The 21,086-nt window shown below is 45.2% G+C and overlaps 1 protein-coding gene across 1 annotated transcript in view; it reads left to right on the top strand.

The window, feature by feature from the left end:
• The window catches only part of LOC147902036 (U3 snoRNP-associated protein-like EMB2271), a 61,235-nt gene extending 44,944 nt beyond the window's left edge, over nucleotides 1-16,291 (top strand). The window contains exons 4-7 of the mRNA XM_087375297.1: nucleotides 11,722-11,974; nucleotides 12,083-12,282; nucleotides 15,461-15,526; nucleotides 15,660-16,291. Coding sequence (XP_087231423.1) covers nucleotides 11,722-11,974; nucleotides 12,083-12,282; nucleotides 15,461-15,526; nucleotides 15,660-15,737 — 597 coding nt within the window. The 3' untranslated portion in view covers nucleotides 15,738-16,291. The remainder of the gene's footprint in view (nucleotides 1-11,721; nucleotides 11,975-12,082; nucleotides 12,283-15,460; nucleotides 15,527-15,659) is intronic.
• Nucleotides 16,292-21,086: the final 4,795 nt, after the last annotated feature.

The following is a 21,086-nucleotide window of genomic DNA, read 5'->3' as shown; positions in this document are numbered from 1 at the left end:
CTGCTCACACAAGGCGTTTGACTGCAAATCCATTGAGTTGCATCCAACAAAGCATACACTGCAAGTATCAAGTACAGATCTGTCCAATGCATACTCTCAGTGCCACCACTGTGTACAATCACTGGCCAAGTGATAAGACCTGTCTCAACACTGTTTGCGGCATAATGCCTCAGTGCGAGTGTAAGCCCTGCCCCAAATAGAACACCTTGCGTACCTTTGCACGGTACCCTGCCTGCTGGTTGTACTTGTACGGTGTACTTGCTGCTGTACTATGCACTCGATTTTCGTGCAAAATAGTACCTTCGAAATGTTGACAGAGAACTTGTTCCTGCTTTGATTGGAGTGCACGCAGCTGTTGCAAGATATCTTCAGCACATTTTTCAGGGCAAGTAGAGGTTGGCAATGCAAGTGAGGACAAACCCGTTTCCCATCTGGTCATCGTCCAAGAAGGACTGCTTGGACTGGTCGATCTTGCCGTCGAGGACCTTTCCGCAGAGAAGACATATCAACCGACCTACAGTTTTTCCTCACAATGGGTCTCGATGTTGGATTCCACGTAGAGGAGGAGCTGGGCCAGTTTTGTCTGGTCTGGCCGACCTGTGTCGGCCGGTTTGGCTGACCTGTGTCGGCCGGCTCATGCCGCCACCTGTGCTCCTCTTTTGCAGGCCGCCCTTTGCCGGCGCCTTTTGGCTTGCCATGCTGCTCCTCTGTCAGCCCAGTGTGTGCTGCCCACCTGGCAGCCTGTTTGCTGCCCATGTGGCAGCCCCTTTGGCTGTCCTGACCTTGTGAGGTGCTGCCCATGTGGCAGCCCCCTCTCCCCTTTTCTCTTGGGCACATGCCCTAGGTCTCCCTCCCCCACGCTCTCCTCATATGGGGGCTTATAGATGGGGAAGTGACCTTTCCACATCCCCTCTCACCGACACATCTTGGTCCAATGCCAACACGTTGATGACGATGTCTAGTAACTCCCTGGTTGTAGTCCTCTGAAACTTTGCGATGTCGAAATCTTTTCCTTGTCAAAATCTTTTCCTTGCTGTTCATCCAGTGGCTCCTGCTCCACGAGGTTTCACCATCACGTTCCCGCCTTCAAACTCGAGCAATCCAGATGCCACGATCTTCCAGTTGTCCAGCGCATAATGAGTGAACAACCTGGAGTCTTCCAGGCACCAATACAACCGAAACTGACGAAACAGCTATGGCTTCATAAAAACCAGACAGAATTCTACTCTCCAAAGCTCTCCCTCACTCCCTCTCTCTGGAGATGCACTAGGGCCCAGGACAAATTGTCGGGCTGGACCCCCTCGAAGGTCTTTTATTCATTTCAGAAATTCAATACAGAAGTTCAGCTTAAAGCTGTCTCGTAAGTCTCTCCCTCTAAAACGTGAAAAGAATTCTTCTTTTACAAGAGCTTCAAGCCCCATTCAAATTGGCAACATGCCACTTGTCTAAAATCTAGACTAAATCCTATTACAAGCCACTAAGGGCCATTCTGGAGTCTTCAAAGCTCTCGGTCACACGAACCGCTTCCTAGATGCTTGTCAGGCTCCCATTTCGCTTAGGAAAAATAGTCCTTGCCAGTACCTGCAACAATTAATTAAAGCGCACCACCATGGTACCCATTAATTGTTAGCGCTTTGCATGCAAATAACACACTGTGGACTAATCCTAGTCACGGTGGGCGTCCCCACTGAACACATGTGCACATCTAAACAAATATATATACAAATAAATATATATATTTTCTCTGGTTGACCGGAGTCAACACTCTTGATTATAATTAAAGAGCTTTGACCAAGGGTCAAGGCGCTTTAATTATAGCCAAGTCTCTCCAACCGGAGTTGGCACATCTTGGTTAACCGGGGTTAACCCTCTTGGCGCATGCCAAGTCTTGTTGACTGAAGTCAACACTCTCTGACCACAGTCAGATTTACTTGATTGGAGTCAAGTATCTTTGACCATAGTCAATACTTCGACCATTAAAATAACTCTTTGACCGTAATTAACACATATAAAACTCTTTAATTATGATCAAATAAATGGTCAACTGTACTTTGACTTAGGATATTTACATTGTGGTGACACACCATGCTCTGAGGGTCTGTTTCAACCTGTCCTTTGGCAAGGTCCGCAACAAAAGAAAATCTCAAGATAACCTGGACCACGAACTCTCACTGAGCTCTCAAGCAGGTACTCTTCTGGCGTTAGTACACCTTGTCCATCACCTTCCAGCAATCTGTGTCCGAGATTCGAAGAAGCACCCACACTTCCCCTTCTGCCTTCGAAGAAGGCCAATTCCTTCCAATCTTGCATTACCTGAGACAGTTGAAGAGCATATTCTCTCCACAGCATGCTATAAAGGCTTAACTTAAGAACATCAAGTACATACCAGATTGTCGTACTGTCTGTGTGCTTGCTCTAAAAGCAAACCATGCACCTCGTCGAGGCACATACCAATAGCCTGTGTAATCCTGTACTGTCCCCTTCTAAAGTATAGCAAACATTTGAACATGAAACCCTAGGGTACTCCATGGAATCAACCCTCATGTCAGTATCAACCACCACGCACCTGGAAGATATCAAGCACTCCATGCTGTCCTTCACCTTCACAAAGGTTTCTGAGTCCTCGTCGACCCACATCTCAATGTTAGACATCATCACTGTGGTTTCTAGGTCGGCATATCTGACCTCAGTAACACATAGAGATGTCACCAAGACCAAGTCTTCGATTATCACATTAGCTTTGGCTTTTGTGTTGCCCTCTGAATCTGAGTCGGACTCTCTCTTGTTTTTCTGGTCCGCCTTCTTCTTTATGCAATCCTTTGCAAAATGGCCTGGCGTGTCACAATAGAAGCACTTCTTTTTCAACTTCCTCTTGGAAGTGTCCTCGTCATCAGAGTCATTGTTCTTGGACTTGCCACCGTTAGGCTTGCCCTTCCCTTTGCCAGCGCAATCCTTCGCCAACAACGCCTTGTCATCTTTGTCTTTGTTGTAGAGCTTCTCCCTAGCTTCTTCCTGGAGTAGTAATGGACATCATCATTGTGGTTTCTAGGTCGGCATATCTGACCTCAGTAACACACAAAGATGTCACCAAGAACAACTCTTTGATTACTGCATTAGCTTTGGCTTTTGTGTTGCCCTCGAATCTGAGTCGGACTCCCTCTTGCTTTTCTGATCTGCCCTCTTCTTTTTGCAGTCCTTTGCAAAATGGCCTGGCATGTCACAATAGACGCACTTCTTCTTTTGCTTCCTCCTGGAAGTGTCCTCGTCATCAGAGTCATCCTTCTTGGACTTGCCACCGTTAGGCTTGCCCTTTCCTTTGCCAGCGTAATCCTTCGCTAGCAACACCTTGTCATCTTTGTCGTCGTTGTAGAGCTTCTCCCTAGCTTCTTCTTGAAGCAGTAATGGACCCAACTCCTCAAAAGTCAAAAGTTTGGTCCTCTGTCCTGCTGTCACAGTTGTAACAAAGATTTTGAAACTCCGAGGTAGCCTCCTCAGTACCATTAAGGCCAAATGGCGCGAGTCCATCTTCTGACCAACCGATGCAAGTTGATCCCTTACCACCTTGACCTTCGTCAAGTGGTCATGTACTGAATCTCCCTCAGGCATATCCAAGTTGTAGAGCTAGATCCGGGATGTGTTGTTTGTCTCGTATAGATCCTTTAGAATGGTCCACGCCTCTACTGACGTGTTGAGCATCTGAATGTGAGGAAAGTCCGCCGTAGTCCCTATGATCAATGCCAGGGCATAGGCATCTCTGTCTTCCCAAGCTTCGAGCTCCTCTCCATCTACTAGTATTAGTATCTTCCTTGTTTGTCCACCAGATCCTCCGGCTTCGCCTCCACTCCCGTTGTCGATTTCCACAGCTTTCGAGCCACTAAATGACTCCTAATCTTCACCTTCCAGATCAGGTAATTTGTCCCATCATTTTCCCTGACTCTTCAAAGTTAGGGATGGTGAAAGAAAGAAATCTGGGGGAGGAGGAAGGGAGAGAAGGGGCTGAAGATGCTTCCGAGAATGACATCTCTGCTGCTAAACCACACAGCAAAGTCGATCAAACTCAACCTTCTGTAGACTAGAACTCTGTATGCACCTTTGGTAGACTCTTTGTCCAGAATGATCTTCTCCACCTTACTGCTTGTGAATCAGTCTAGGTGGGCAGCACCTTTGACACGTTCCAGCACTCCTGAAACCTCTGATCTGCAAGCAAACACAAGAACACACACAATGTGAGAAAACTGAGCAGGCTGCTCACCACCCAACCACGATATCTACGGGATGTGATCCCGAATCAGGAGATGTTCCCTCCGAGCCACGAGCTGAGCTACTGGCACGAACTCCCAACCAGATCCAAACCAACGTGGTGTCCCATACCACCAGGTGGTGCTGTGAAGCCTGGGATCTACTGCTGGGCCTTGGGCTACGCTATGATGCAGGCGCGCGTCCGCGACTCAATCCAGGATCAGACCTAGCACATGGGAACGAAACTTGCTTCCATCGGCTCTCTGAGAATTGAACCCCTGGGCCCCTTATGTAGACTCGGGCCCCAAGCGCCAAAAATAGCGAAGACCTCTAAGTGGTTCGTACCCTTGCAACTCAACCCGAGAATCAAGCCTGCCTAGCTCTAAGCCTCCCCAGGCTACCTGAGCTAGTCTTGTGTACCCAGTACACGTCGGATACCAATCCGTGCACATGACATACTTCCCCTCCTCTAAGAACTCACTCCTGAGTTCGCTAAAAAACTCGGGAATGTCCTTTGGAGGTTCTGTAATGTCTCCCATGTTGCATCCTCCTCAACACGATCCTTCCACTTGATCTTGTATTCCGTGATAGTTCGATTACGAATCGATCTTTCACGAAATTCAAGAATACACTCAGGTTCGTGTGGAATAAAAGTCAAATCTGTAACTTCTATTATTTCTTGAGGAGAAACAAGTTGATCATCCGTACCCAATACTTCTTTCAGTCTACTGACATGAAAGACTGGATGTACGTTAACATCAAGAGGCAATTCTAGTTGATATGCAACTGGTCCAATTCTATTAATAACCTTGAACGGATCACAGTATCTGGGGGATAACCTCGGAACCAAACCACCAATACTTAGGCTCTTGGATTCCTTGGGAATTCGCAAATATACCATCGTTCCTTCAGAGAACTCTCTAGGTGAACGATGTCTATTAGCATAAAATCTGTCCCGATCTTGGGCACTTCTAATAGACTCCTTGGCAAACTGCAACATTTCCTGCATGTCTAGCAAGAAGGTCTTTGCAGCATCATTTTGGATTCCCTTTAATCCAACCATAACTGGTGACTTAGGTTGAAACCCGTACATAAGCATAAAAGGACTGTAACCAGTGCTCGAATGCTTTGCACTGTTATAAGCAAATTCTATCATAGGTAGATAATCTTCCCAATGAAGACTGTCTCTTAGAAACATATGCCCGAAGCATATCTTCAACCAATTGGTTAACCTTCTCTGTACTGCCATCGGATTGTGCATGATCTGAGGAACTCATACTTAGAGTAGTTTCTAACTTCTTAAAAACAAGTGTCCAAAAGTTACTTGTAAACTTTGAGTCCTTGTCACTGACTATGTCAGAGGGCAAACCATACAGCTTAAACAAGTGGTCCACAAACTCGTGAGCCAGTTGAACAGCTGAAATAGTTGTTCTAGTAGGTAAGAATCTAGCCATTTTTGTCAGACGGTCAACTATGACCCAAATGGAGTCATGACCCTTGCGCGTTCGAGGCAAACCAATAATAAAATCCATGGAAATACTTTTCCATTTATTACCTGGAATTTGCAATGGCTGTAATAAACCCGCGTTTCTAAGGTATTCTGCCTTAGTAACCTGACAAACCCGGCAACCTACCACATAGTTTTCAATAAATGCACGCATCTTAGGCTAATAAAAGATACGCTTCACAAGAGACAGAGTCCGATGTATACCCGGATGTCCAGCACTAGGAGCATCATGACACTCCCAGAGAATCTTGAATGGAAGTTCCAAAACATCGGGCACACAAATCTTTCCATTCCGGAACAGCAAGCCGTTCCTAATCATCCATTGACCTCCCGTCGCCTGTACCGTAGGTGGCACAATCCGTGAGTTCTGGTCAACCATGGAGCTCCCATCTTGGACTCTCTGCCAATAAGAACTGAAATGACTATTAGTTGCGCAAAGCCCTCTCAAGTATTGAAATAGGTCTGAGGATATTTCCGTAAATGACATAGCATTTACAAACTTGACTCGACTTAAGGCATCCGCCACACTATTCAACGAACCCTTGCGATAACGTATTTCAAAATCAAAATCTTGCATTAATTCTATCCATCTAGCTTTCCATCCCCTCAATTCAGTCCCATCACAACATACTTGATTGACTGATGATCGGTCAATACAAGAAACTTCGAACCATACAAGTAGTGTCTCCAAACCTTCAGGGCATACACTACTGCATAGAGTTCTTTTTCTAGTGTGGGCCAACGATATTGGGTGTCGTCTAGCTTCTTACTCTCAAAAGCTACAGGTCTGCCCTCTTGGAATAAAGCTGCCCCAATCGCAAAATCACTCGCATCGGCCTCTAAAACATAAGGCCGGGTAGGATCGGGTAATGCAAGAACGGGTGCTTCCTTGATAGTTAACTTCAAGGTTTCAAAAGCCTTGTTCAATGCATCATTCCAAGAGATCGGCTGGGTAGACCTGCATCCATGACCTTTCAATATGTTTGTCAGGGGTGCCGTGATGTGTGAATAATCACGCACAGACTTCCGTAGAAATACTGTAAATCCTAGGAAAGAACGAAGTTAATTCACAGTCTGAGGGATAGGCCATTCTAAAACCTTCTGGATATGATCCAGATCAATGCTAATACCTTTTGAAGAAATATTGTGTCCTAAGTAAATGATCTCCTTCATAAAGAAGTCACATTTACTCATCTTGGCATAGAGCTTATGCTGTCTTAGAATAACTAAGACAATCCGGAGGTGTTCTATGTGATCCTCTAGCGTTCGGCTTTATACCAAGATGTCATCTAAGAACACTACAACGAATTTGCCCAGAAAATATCGGAACAAATCGGTCATCATTTGCTGGAAGGTGGCAGGAGCATTGGTCGGACCAAAAGGTAATACAAGAAACTCGTAGTGGCCATACCTAGTTCGGAATGCGGTTCTATCTATGTGTTTAGCATAGATACGGATTTGGTGATAACCCGTACGCAAATCAATCTTAGTGGAACGAGGTAGAGGGTATCGATTCTTAATTGTCATTTTATTCAATCGTTTATATTCTATACACATTCTCCATGAAGAATCTTTCTTCTTTCTTAAGAGGACAAATGCTTCCCAAGGTGATTTACTCGGGCGAATATAGCCCATATTCAAGTAATCCTGTAGCTGTGAAGCTAACTCATCTTCCTCAAGCTGGCTCATCCTATAAGGTCGAACACTAATAGGTTGGCTCATCCTATAAGCTATGTGATGGTCTACTGCCCGTTCTGGAGGTAAACCTTCCGGCAGTTGAGCAGGGAATACATCCATGAAATCATCTAACAACATTCTCAATTCACGGTGTTCAAACACACTTAAATCATTCTTGTTATTAACAGAGACAACAAATGAAGAAAGTGGAATCAAAACACACTGATAGACATCATAATGAGAAGTGTTTAATATATTCCGAAGCTGCATCACAGATACAATAGGTCCCTGAGAAGAGGGAATGTTATCACAGTGAATACAAAATTGGGTGTCCTTTTCCAAAAAAGAAAGAGTATGGTCCTTCCATCCGATCCGAATATCATGGGTTTTAAACCACTCGATTTCGATTAACAAGTCCACATGCTCCAAGTGCATGACATAGCACGTAAGAGCCGCTGTGTAGTCTTGAATCCGGATAGAAAGGGCTTCAATCTTGCGATCCCAAAACCTCATAGGTGTGATCGCTAGGTATCGTGGACAGCCCCATCTTCTGCACAAGTTTGTAATTAACAAAGTTGTGAGAGCTGCCCGGGTCAAAGAGAATGTGAACTCTTTGGTCCCTAACTTCGCCATAAACTTGACAAAGATCATGGGAACCAAATAACGAAGTATTAAAACTGCAATTACAAGAAAGTGGGCATGTAATGACATTTACAGAAATACCTGTCATCGCAACTTGATTAGCTCCCTTGGCTTTGGTACCCAGACCCGCCTGGAGCTTTTGTCCCGGCGCTTGCTTCTGGTTCTTGCGCTTAGAACAATCATTCTTAGTGTGGCCCCGCTCCTCGCAGAAGAAGCAACGTCCTTCCTTCTTGAGCTTCAAGGTACGAAGGAAACGGGCATGACCATTCTTCGCCTGAGTCAAATGTTTCTTAGAGGCGTTGTCTATAGACTTCGTCTCTCCGGTACCAGTGGTAGACTGGAAGAACTTCCTCTTGTTCCCAGCCGTGTCGGCAACTGTGGTTCCCTTTGCACTGGCCATGGTATCATCATAAATACGCGCGTAATTCATGGCCTCTTGCAATGTGGTACACTTGTTGTTCTTGATCTGTAACTTGTACGAGTCAGGCAAACCATCCACAAAGAAACCTAACAAGGTCACTGGATCCATCTTTGTAGCTCTGGTCTGCAAATCCCGAAACCTCTGAAGATAAACCTCAAAAGTCAAATTCAGCTTGGACATATCGAGGGCTTTAAGTTTGCCTACGATATCATAATCTTTCTCCTCCTTCAGAAACTCTTTCCTGAAGACCCCTTCGAATTCGTTCCATGTTGCAGGCTTGGGTTGGAGTTCTTTCCACCACAATAAAGCCTTTCCTAACATAAACCCGACTGCAAGCTGTATTTTCTTGTCATCTGGATAAGTGTGAAACTGGAAGTGTACTTGCCACTTGTGCAACCAAGTGTCAACAACCTCCTTGATATGAGACTTCTGATCTCCGCAAAAAGGATCTGGAGTGATGTTCGGACCTAACACTAAAGCCATGGCATCCACATGCGTGAGCGCCTGAACAGTGCTAGTCAAAAGTGTGAGTGTAGTCTGAATCCCTTGGAGTTGCTGTGTCAACCCCGTTTGATTCGTGTTAACTTGCTCAAACTTTCCATCAAGAGCAGTGGTGAATTCACTGAAGGCTTTCTGCGTAATCAGATCATCGTAGAGACCCTGGTCATCATCCGCATGGTAGCTCAGATCCTGGTCTCCCATCGCAAGCTCAGGGTCTACGGAATCAGCCATGACTGAAATCTGATTTGAAAAGAAGATAGGCTAGAGAAGAGAAACAAGCAGGTGGCCTCGGAGCTAGGAGGTAGAAACGAAGTGGAAACTGGCCAAGGAGGCGATGGAAGAAGGGAAAGCTGGTTGATGAAGAAGGTAGGCGGGCTGAGCTGAGCTGACGATTCAGCTCAGATTTTGGAACCTGGGACTCCGCTCTTGGCTGTCCGTACGAAGTGCTGTAGCAGGCCGTACAGGTGTTCTGGCTCCCGGGCGTGGGGCTGGAATCCTGCGCAATCTACAGGCTATGGGAGAAGGAAATTTGGCCGAACTTATAGCGGGAGAGCAGGCTTTTAGTAAAGCCCTGCTTTTCCAAAAGCTCACCCTCCAAAAACGGAGGGATAGCGCTTTTTTTAGCAGGCCTTTAGTAAAGCCCTGCTTTTCCAAAAGCTCACCCTCAAAAAACGAAGGGGTAGCGTCTTTTTTAGCAGGCTTTTAGTAAAGCCCTGCTTTTCCAAAGCCCACCCTCCAAAAACGGAGGGGTAGCGCTTTTTTTAAGCCCCCAGGCCCCCCCGAAAAGCAATTGACCCAAATTACGATCTATCCCTATCCTGTTGCGCACCTTCCTACGCTCCCCTTCTACCTGCCATCACAACCCCTGAGCAGCCAGCCGACATGCGAGATCCCCCTTTGGTTCGCCCCAACTTTACACTCTCCTGACTCCCTTCTGACGCCTCTACCTGGTCCCCACTACTTCCTCCTAACTACACCTCTTCCCCTCTCTCTCAACCTGTCACTTCTTGCAACGAAATCACCCTGCACTCTCTCTCTCCTTCCTTCTATCCCAATCTAATGCCACTTCCCTTAAGCGATGCACCAGCAGACACTTGCAGCACGAATTTCGAAATTAGGGCATACCTGGAGGAGAAATCGTCCAAAATTCTCGCAACAGAAGTTCCTACCTCAAGAGCTGGCTCTGATACCAACTGACACGTCCCAGCACTCCTGAAACCTCTGATCTGCAAGCAAACACAAGAACACACACAACGTGAGAAAACTGAGCAGGTTGCTCACCACCCAACCACGACATCTACGGGATGTGATCCCGAATCAGGAGATGTCCCCTCCGAGCCACGAGCTGAGCTACTGGCACGAACTCCCAACCAGATCCAAACCAGCGTGGTGTCCCATACCACCAGGTGGCACTGTGAAGCTTGGGATCTGCTGTTGGGCCTTGGGCTACGCTATGATGCAGGCGCGCGTCCGTGACTCAATCCAGGATCAGACCTAGCACATGGGAACAAAACTTGCTCCCATCAGCTCTCTAAGAACTGAACCCTTGGGCCCCTTATATAGACTCGGGCCCCAAGCGCCAAAAATAGCGAAGACCTCTAAGTGGTTCGTACCCTTGCCACTCAACCCGAGAATCAAGCCTGCCTAGCTCTAAGCCTCCCCAGGCTACCTGAGCTAGTCTTGTGTACCCAGTACACGTCGGATACCAATCCGTGCACATGACAACCTTGCTGAGCTAGGTCTGCAGCCTTCCAACTCTTCTTGGTCCTCCAGAATAGGCTCCAAGGGTGCTGGTCTTTGCTGCTCCTGCTGCTCTTGCTTGCTGCTCCAGATGATGAGGAATGAGGGCCTGGAGGCCCTCCTTTTATAGTCCCCAAGGGCTGCTGCAAAAACCGACCAGGCAGGCTGCCTATGGCCGACCCAAACAGGCCGACAGGCCCTGCCCTGGTCTGCCTATAAATGCCCCTGTGGGGCTCTCTTTTCTAGGGACTTTGGCCCAACTTTCTAGGGCTTTAGCCCTCCTTTCAAGGCAGGGTCCCAGCCCCATTTGTCTGCCTATATGAGGATTGGTTGGCTGGCTCCAACCAGCACAACCAGCTCCTCCATGTGGTTGACCCCACTGATGATCTGCCCCGCCCTTCTGCGCCATCTCCTCTGCCGGACAGCCCACCACGCAGGCGCCTCCAGCCTGCTCATGCCGCCACCTGTGCTCCTCTTTTGCAGGCCCATAGTCTGCTCTTTGCCGGCGCCTTTTGGCCTGCCATGCTGCTCCTCTGTCAGTCCACTGTGTGCTGTCCACCTGGCAGCCTGTTTGCTGCCCATGTGGCAGCCCCCTCTCTCCTTTCCACTTGGGCACATGCCCTAGGTCTGCCTCCCCCATGCTCTCCTCATATGGGGGCTTACAGATGGGGAGGTGACCTTTCCAACATAATTGTCATCTTAGCCTATAAGATCTATAATGGTGAGGGAGAGTTCATTGACTTAGGGTTATGTACCATCCTGAAGGAAGAAGTGAGCCTTAAAGGTGGAAAGAAGTGCATTTATACAGATGATGTACATTTACATTTTATCGACTAAATTTTCTACAATGTGATGGACCTTTGGTTGCTTTTCTTCTATTTAGTGTGCATGTGTAATTTGTTTTGCTTTATCCATAGAGTAAAAGTAGAAGCAATTCTTGGTGGAAAGGTTTGACTGCTTATCTTAATGGTTTTATGGCTTGTTTCATTGTTAGATTCCAGATGAGACCCAGTTGGTTTTTAGAGGTCATGCTGCATCCATGGAGTGCTGCTGCTTTTTAACAAATAGCGAGTTTCTCTCTGGGTCAGATGATGGAAGTTTGGCACTCTGGAACACGATAAAGAAAAAACCATTGGCTCTCATAAAAAATGCTCACGGTGTCACACATCAGCAAAATGTCAAAGGCTTAAACTCAGAGGGTAACAGAAATGAGGAGCAGAAGTTGGTGGCCAATGGTGGATCCTATGGTATAGCTTTTATTCCTCTTTATCATATGTCCAATCTCAAGTTCACCTTCCAAGTTTTAGTTTCTTAAGCAGTAATGTGTGCTGAAACAACATAAGTTTTCCTTACAGGAAATGGTGATGTGGACCACTCTGCTGTGTCAAATAATTCTCCAAAAGAAGTTGGTGGTGCAGTGGAGTCATGGGTTGGAGCAGTGGCAGCTTGCAGGGGCAGTGATCTTGTAGCATCAGGTGCGGGTGATGGTTTTGTACGTTTGTGGGCGCTTGAGGATGAAAACAGAAATCTTCGAGCACTACATAGTTTGCCTGTGGTAATTTCCTGGACCTAGCTGATGGGTCATGAATTTTAAAGTGATGACTGCATTGACTTTTGTTTTTATATGTGGGTACTGAGATGCCATTGTAGAACATAGATCTTCACTGAGTGATGGTATTGCTATCCTTGGGCTTGACTACCTGGGTTGAGGGTTTGGAATGATGAAAAGTGGATTTTTTGAACCTGCATGCTTTGGCCCATTGATCTAGCCGACATTTACTATCATTTTGTAAAATTTTTACATTGATAAGCAGGATCCTTATTTGATAAATGCCCCATCCAAACCTCCATTTGGTCCTTTGCTGAGACTCTTCCAGACCCAAGCTTGGGCTCTTTTATGCCATAGATTTGCTCTCTTCTGGGGCCAGATCCAGCCCTAGGGCTGTCCACATTCATGCCTGTCTAGCCCTTTCTGCAATGCCAAGCCGCGCTGCTGCCCACATAGCAGCTTGTGGGGAGTCTTCTTTCCACCTAGATCAGCACCTATGTGCCCACATGGCATCCTCTCACACATCCATGACGCTAAGTGTCAAGCCCTTGGGTCCTTCTCATTTGGGGCTCAAGGTTAGGCATTGTCCCTTCTACCCCAAACTACTTCTCAATGACACATTGTGGGTCTGCACCCACCCAATCAGGCGAGTATTCCATCAGCTCCCACAAAAGAGCTTGCCATTGGCATCATTGTATTCAGCTCCAATATTTTGCACATCTCATGCCTTTAGGTCCCACTCATATAATTAGAACCAACCCAGAACATTGGTATAGTCATAGCATCACGTGCCAAAGGCACCGCCAATCTCGATTGAACCCAACAGAGTCCATCCAATCCTCCTCTAAAGCTCTTGTGTGTGTGTGTCTATAGTCATAGCACCACGCGCTAAAGGCACCACCAAACCTTGTTTCGAACTCACTGGAGTCCATCCAATCACCCCCCATGTGTGTGTGTGTGTGTGTGTGTGTGTGTGTGTGAACTCTTGCCTCTTCGTGAGTGTGATTGGAATAGCATCTTGTGGCTTGGACCAGTGCTTTCTTCTTATTAGTGTTGCATCATTAGGGCTATCCTACTGGACAGCATATTTCTCTGCCACCAGAGAGACTTTGGGTGCTGCAAAATTTGCTCCGCAAGTTAGATTATTGGAAGTTATCTACTTTGCCATTGCATGTTTGCCTTCGGATTGTGCAATCTATACTCATGGCTTATGTGTAATTTTATTTGCTCCTTATCCTCTAGTCTTCTCGGGATATTCAAAAGTTTATCAGTGAGGTTATGGAATTCTTTTGGTGCATGTTTGCCTTCTCAAATACAATTATGTTTGTTCGCCTAGGCTCCATGGTGGTTTGAACTTTCTTGATCTTCAAACTCATTTGTTAGCCCGCAAGGCTACGCTCTTGACCACCTTTTTGGAGCAGTGTCAGCCATGGACTCTAATGTTGTTTTGTTTGGTCACCTCTCTCCTTACATAAACTTTTGGCCATTGGGTTCCAGATATTTCTGATGTGATCTTTGATCACATTTGCGGTCGTATTCCGGGCTGTCCTTTCTCTTCTCGATTGATTTATGATTGGCAGCAGCTTCTGGCTTATTTACACTGGTCTAGTAGACCTCCAGATCTTGGCAACACATTTCGATTGCTGAGTCATAATTGGAGTCGCGTCTTTCCTCATCCTTTAGCTTACTGGCAGCCTCGGTTGGGGGTTTCTATAGTGGCAAATGTTGTAGATGATCAGGGTTGCACCCTTTTCTTTCCATAGGCTAGGAGATAATATTGTTTAGGGTTCCATGACAGATCTATTTGGTGCATTATTGCTACCTTGTTGCAACCTTTTCAGCCTATCCCTCGCCTGTTTTCCACTCTCCCCCTATTGGATTGGAGTTTTGATTGCGAGATTTCAGGTTACTCTTGATTTTCATTTGGGGATCTTTCTGCCAAGAAGGCCTATCATTTATTGCTTCCACGGCCTTGGATTTAGGACCATGGAAATCGCTTTTGGCATTTAATAAGTCTCTTTCTTGGTGGAAGACTACTCTTCGGCGCATTGGAGCAGTAAGCTACTTCTCAAGCAGCGGGTCTTCCTATGGTGCTGTTTGGTTGGGGCTTTACCAGTGAGATCTTTCTTGGTTGCCAAACACATCGCTTCTTCGGCTTGCCCCAATTCTTCTCATCCGCGGGAGAGAGTCTTACATCTATTTTGGACCTGTCCCCTAGCTCATGATTTTCTTTTCAATTTGATGGCAGTACTTCGAGCTACTTTTTCGTTTCTCTTGATTTCGTTTGCAAGCAGTTTTGGTTGTTTGGAAGACAGGCTACTATGCCAGACTATGATCACTTCTTCTGGCTTCGGTCTCTTCAGGATGTTCATTCCCTTGGAGACCTTCCTAAGGCATACATTCTTCTTAATATAAAGTTCCTTTTACAAAAAAAGGAAAAAATAGAGATAGAGCGAGAGAGAGAGAGAGAGAGAGAGAGAGAGAGAGAGAGAGAGTACTTGCAGTATGTGATGTAATATCCTGGCTGGTAGGGGCGAACAGCAGGCTTTTGGCCTCCATTCAAGGTTCTTCGACTAATTGAGGACTTAATGTGATGAGGGTAAAGAGAGTAGCTGTTTTTGCATCTCCTGCTGCGGTGTTAATTCTATCCTGCTTGACTTATTCATTTCCAAGCAATTGGGGTTTAAAAACTAGAAGTCATGCATTAGGGTTTCTGAAACTTCAGAGAATTGAAATCGATTTGGAGCTGTCTGCTTAAATTACTTGAGACAAAGCATGTGAAAAGTAAAGAGTTCATGCTCTTTGTTCAGAGAAAAGAGGAAATGCTATGATGACTAGTAGGTTTTGGAAGCGGAGTCTTGGACTTCTTGAGGATGGAAAGATGTAGATATCATGAGGTATAACCTTGGAGGGTGGGAGAGATTTTGTGCCATTCTATACACATGGCTTAACTGGGTCAGCAATAATGAGTGGGCCCCTTTTCTTTAATTTTGGCCATTCTCTTAGGACAGCAAGCTTTTGCACGTAGAAACTCAAATTTGGAATTGTGAAGGGAATGGCTTATTTCTACAAAATTTCTTTTGCTATGTGTACTGGGAGGGGATATTGCAGTATAATCAATCAACGGCTTTTAAAATAAAAATTTGGGCTCACTCTGTGCTTGCCATTGTTTTTGGATGTACAGAAAGGTTTTGTTAACTCCCTAGCTTTTGCAAAGTCTGGGCGATTCCTGCTTGCTGGAGTTGGACAGGTGCGCTGATATTTACCTATTCCATACTCTGAAGTTGCTATATTTGGAGGTGGGCATGTTTTTCATTTAGGAAATATTGCACAGTAGCACTACGGTAATCACATTTCTTGGGTCTTTTGACGAGTGTGAACAGGAACCTCGGCTGGGGAGATGGGGCAGGAATCAGCAATCTCGAAATGGAGTTGTCCTGCACACTCTTATTCCAGTATAGATACTTAAGATATTTCTTTTGTAATCTGTTTTCAGCAAGGGATACTATTGCCTTTTTATACAGGTAAGTATGCAGAGAAATGTCTAAGCTGAAGCTATCTGGTTATCAAGACTTCAAGACTTCCATCGGCTCATGTGTTGGTAACTTTTAAGAGGTGTAAAATTTTGGGAGGCTTGAAGGAACAAATTTTAGTGTATCACTAACACATTCATAATGCAAGCTTATTAAAGAAGGTTCCCAGAAAAGGGCCCTACTTTGAGACCTTGTGGTGGCCTCTTCTGCTGTGATGAACGGTGGCTATTGGGGAAAATCCAGATCTTGGTTACGTCATCCTTTTTAATTCCCCTGTTACTTCTCAGGTGGATTTTGGCAACCAAAGTGTGCTAGCTAACTCCACGAGATTGATCTGCCAGTGACAACTCCGATTTCCACCACTGTGAGGCTCTCTTCTATGTGCTGACAAGTGTGCACGCATGGATTTTGGAGGTCCACTCCTTATGTAAACCAATATTGCACAAGAGTGTTGAAACTTTCCTTTGCTCTTTTCTGTTGTACACCACTCTTTCATGGAGTTTTGGTGCGGCTTATTGACAAAAGGTCATAGATTCTATGATGCAAATTGATAAGACAAAAGCCTTGCCAAATGGCCTCAAAGCAAGGATTAAAAAGCTGGAGTTGGAGGGCAAAGGATAATGAGCATTTGTAGAGGCCAATGTGTGTGTGTGCGGTAATTTATAGAAACATCAGAGTGGCATGGGGACTTTACGTTGAAATATTAGAGACATGGTGACGTTGCAAGCTATCCTTTCATATCTTGCTTTACGCAGAAGAGGTGTCTTTTCATATCCCAAATGATGCACTTCAATCGGTTTGTGGGGGACAACACATTTAGTGGTAATGGTTTCAAACCTTTCAATGTAAAGTTACAGGCTTCTGGAGATGATTCCATCCTGTACTTACCTTGGTGTGGAGTGTGAGGGGCCACATCACAGCATGGATTAGCTGAGAGTACATTGTAGGGTATCCATGCCTGTCGATGCAAGGGAGACAGTGCTTTTGGGCTCACTTTTTGGATGTGGAAATAGAATGTTACATTCGATTCAGTAGCAAGAGCTATCAATGTGTATGTTGGAGCCATTTGGGGACTGAGATGAAACAATGACGTGAATTGTTTGCACATAAAAGGCTCGAGAACCTTATTTTGGGCAAACAGTCTGTGCCACACCATATTATCCCCGTGAACTAAGATGCAACTTTTCAAATGGTTGCTTTGGGAAGAGAATGCTAAGCATGGGAGGATCCACCTCAAGGGAATCCAAGCTTTGTTGACTAGCAGTCCTTTTGTTCATTCTAGGTAGAGGGAATGTTTGGTGGTTGATATGGCTAGCAGTCCTCGTGTTAGAAGGGATGTTCGGCTGTTGATATGTCTAGTTTCTCGTTAGTTTGGGCTTTAGTATCGCATTAGAAGCTATGTTGCCTTGTCACCTGATAAGGGAGGGGCCACAAAGATCTCCATACACTACCTCAACGATGTGAGCAATGATGATCCCTCATTGATATTGATGACGAGGACATGACACCCCTTGCCTTGGGGAAGGAGTTCAACTTTGTCAAGACCTCGTATGTGTGCCTTGCTCCAAATGGCCACATTGTATGACCGTTATTATAGGATCCAATGCAATTGAGGGTCTCTTTGTACAAACTCTGCATGTGGAGAGAGAGAGAGAGAGAGAGGCCCAAGGTGACTTAGGCATCAGACACAGGAGGTGTAGCATATATGTCAATTATGCCATGGAAAGAGTCAGAAGATGTTTTATATTTAGATGCACATTATAATACAAGATTAAAAGGTACCATTATTGCATCGGGATCAATTGGATTCATTGGTGGCATCTTTGTATCCACACCCCTATCTTCAAAAGTGTTTACTGTGACGAGCAACTTGGACCACATACCGCCGTCTTGGATCAGAATGATCTGGATGGAAGACAGTGATGTTCAAGATGTAAATTAAATGCCATCAATTGTATTATTGGATGCTTAATTATATATGAACATGTATCAATTCTTTAAAAATGAAACCATTAGCTTATTTAATTCAATAGTACATACTTGCTCACAATGCTCGGAAAGAATGAAAGTATCATATCATTGGTCCACAGTTTGGTAGAGTCTATGGGACCATTGTAGATAGTATCAATGGGGGTTGGTAGCTTGTTATATCTAATCACTTATCACATATATTATGTAGCATTCATTTGGATCCTTTCTACAAGTGGATCATTACAACATATAGCTCTTAGTCTCAAATCATTGGTTTAGTATAAATTATTAAAGCTTGGGAGATTTGGTGTTTTAGGGTCTGTCGCCCTTGCACGTTGAGGTCATTATAGCATGAGCCACAAGCACGTCCAAGTGATTATAGCATGAGCCACAAGCAAAGCAAGGTGAGCACAAAGAGCATCGATGGGACCTATTTATTTTAAGACGATGAGCTCAACAAGTGGCCTATCAATGATAAAGGTATATGTGGGGGTGTTCCTTTTGCATTAGAAACTAGAAGACTTGTTCGCTCTTTGAATATGTCATTATTGCAAAGAGCATCTCTCTCTCTCTCTCTCTCTCTCTCTCTCTCTCTCTCACGGTGGGGATCAGAGAGGTTGGTATGCTCAGACACATAGGTGGTTTGAGAGGTTGGAGCTTTACATAGATAGACTACCTCCCTTCTAGTACAGCCCAGACGCTCCATCTATCACACTAGGATACCACGAGGTCAACCAATCATTTGAGAGGATCTACTACAGTCTGTAGGTACATCTCTGAGGAGGGCTTCATTATCCCACTAGAGTACACTCGGATCCATTTTCCACACTAATGATCTCTATCGGGCAGTTTCGAGTTTAATCACACCAACTTCATATTGAGAGCGGACGAGCTAAGGAGATACCCAGGGAGAGATGCATATGCACGTTATGTGATCGACAAGAGGTGGAGTCAGAGGAGCACTTCGCGTTTAGATACCTCGTGTATTACGAGATCCACGATCGATACCATTTGCCTTTTTGTTTTGTGCCATTATCTAGACTTCTCTCATACCTAGGCTGGGGATGCCTTGCTGCCTTCATTCATGAGGCAGTCCGCCACGAGCACTTAAGACGCAGAGACAGTCCTTAGGCACAAGCGCCGACTCTTCTCAGAGCAGGATCACAAAGTTCTTCTAGTTAGATCACATGAGCCTCGCAGCCACCACTGATAGCAAGTGTAGTAGAGACCCAGCGCCTTAGGCATGCCGCACTCGATAGCGAAAGGGCGTGCAGATCACATTGAGCAACCTCCCATCCTTTTTCATGCCTGGGGCACGACCCACATGCGTTACGATATCCTTGGTCAGGAGCAAAGTAATGCATTGTGAGGAGATCGAGACGAGTAGCATCCATAGATAGTCGCCAATGCTCCATCACCAGCTACACATGAGTGCCTCCTTGACAGATATACTCTTGTAGGGTCACATTGCATCGACCAAAGCCAGCCAGCCTTGATGGTGATTGACCCAAGGATAAGGATGAGGATGAGGACGATGATGATGATGATGACGATGATGCCATTACTGAGGATATGACTATGTACTACTTAGCACCTAGCATTCAGCATGGGTGATGATGCTTGTTTAGTAGCTCCACTCTTTCAGCTTGTATCCGTTTTCTATTAGTCTCATAGATCCATCGGTCTTCCGAAGACTTTAATAATCTCTCTCTCTCTCTCTCTCTCTCTCTCTCTCTCTCTCTCTCCCCACAACCCAGTCCCAATCTCCCTCCCACCTCCCCTCTAGCCCTCTTTCTTTGTTGTAGTGCCTCTAAACCGTGCTGTTGCGCTTTATAATCTAATGCGTTACAACTCCTTGTCCCACGTGTTGTCGCGCCTCCAAACACTGTCATGGGATAGTCTCCTGCTTTGCATAGACCATTGTGTGCAACCTTGAACCTGGCATGTTATTGTGAGCAACCATAAGCGTCGTCTAGGCTCGCCATTTGTTGCGATAGACGTGCTTTTCCCTAGAGTCCTAGAAGGACTATTGAATCTATTCAATACACCTTGACCAGTTGCAACACACCTCCGAGACCTGCAAACAAGAAGGAGAACAACAAATCAGCCCGAAAGAGCTACCCTTTTGACTAGACTACAAGAATCCAAACATGTAAGTGCAATGTACTCAAATTTAACATAGATTTTTCACACACAACATAAAACAAAAGTGTTGGATTTGAAGCTTGAAAATGGATAGTTCACCTGACAAGAAAACATAAGGAGAGAAGGAAAGTACAGTGTCATTTGAACAAACACCAGAAGGCCGATGACGATAATATCAAAACATGTGTATCTGTAATCAAGGACATTTTTCAATGTGGACATTGAGTCACTATAAAAGAGGATAGGGAGAAAAAGGAGATGAAATCATGCATAAGATGAGGAATCATATGTAGGAGGACATGAATAAATGGAAAGAGGAGATGTAAACACAATGGAAAAATCAGCTAAGCCAAGTGCAAAAGAGCATGACCAGAACAATAGAGAAAAAAACCAACCATCATCCTTTACTCATTAAGGAGCTAGAGGCCCAAATTGTGATTCTCAAAGTGGAAAATGAGTTAAGCCAAATGCAACAGGACATGGTTTGAACAATAGAGGAGAAACCGTCATCATAGTTCATTTGTTAAGGAGCTAGAGGCCCAAATTGTGATTCTCAAAGTGGAAAATGAGGCTTTGAGAGCATACACGCAGCAGGAAGGGGGGGGATTTTTGTCACCTCTAATGAAGAGTTGAATATAATTAAGCAGGGGGAATTTCAGTCACCTCTAAATCAAGAGTTGAATATAATTAAAGAGCATGTCAAATCCTTTCAAGCACAAGAGGAAAAGAAGACAAACAAGGCACTAGAAGGACTCAAATCAATAAGTGAGATATTTAGGAAATAGATGGATGCCATTTAAGCCAATATGCAGGGCAAACATGTAGAGTTCACTCAACATATAATTGTAGGAAAGGAGAAGATTCTAGAATGGAAAGTGAAAGAAGGGCACATTATCCCCGAAAAAAGCAATCATCTCCAACACCCTAGAGGAGGAGAAAAGACGGAGCAATGAGGACCTTAATGTATTGGTAAGAGGCCTAGCTATGGGTGACACTTCCATGGCGGGACACGAAAGCATTTGTTACCAAGATGGGTGTCAACCTCACCTTCAAGGCTGCATGGAGAGTTGGAAAGGATGACACACCCATGAGGCCAATGGTAATACAATTCAGGACTGCCATGGGTAGATCCACCAGAATGAGGGCCACCACTACTAAAGG

The sequence above is a fragment of the Dipteris shenzhenensis genome, chromosome 5, assembly GCF_047967505.1.
Source record: "Dipteris shenzhenensis isolate YYH24624 ecotype China chromosome 5, Dip_SZ_1.0, whole genome shotgun sequence".
Taxonomy (NCBI): Eukaryota; Viridiplantae; Streptophyta; class Polypodiopsida; order Gleicheniales; family Dipteridaceae; genus Dipteris; species Dipteris shenzhenensis.
Note: the sequence above shows the minus strand (reverse complement) of the source record. Positions and strands in the feature narration are given on the sequence as shown.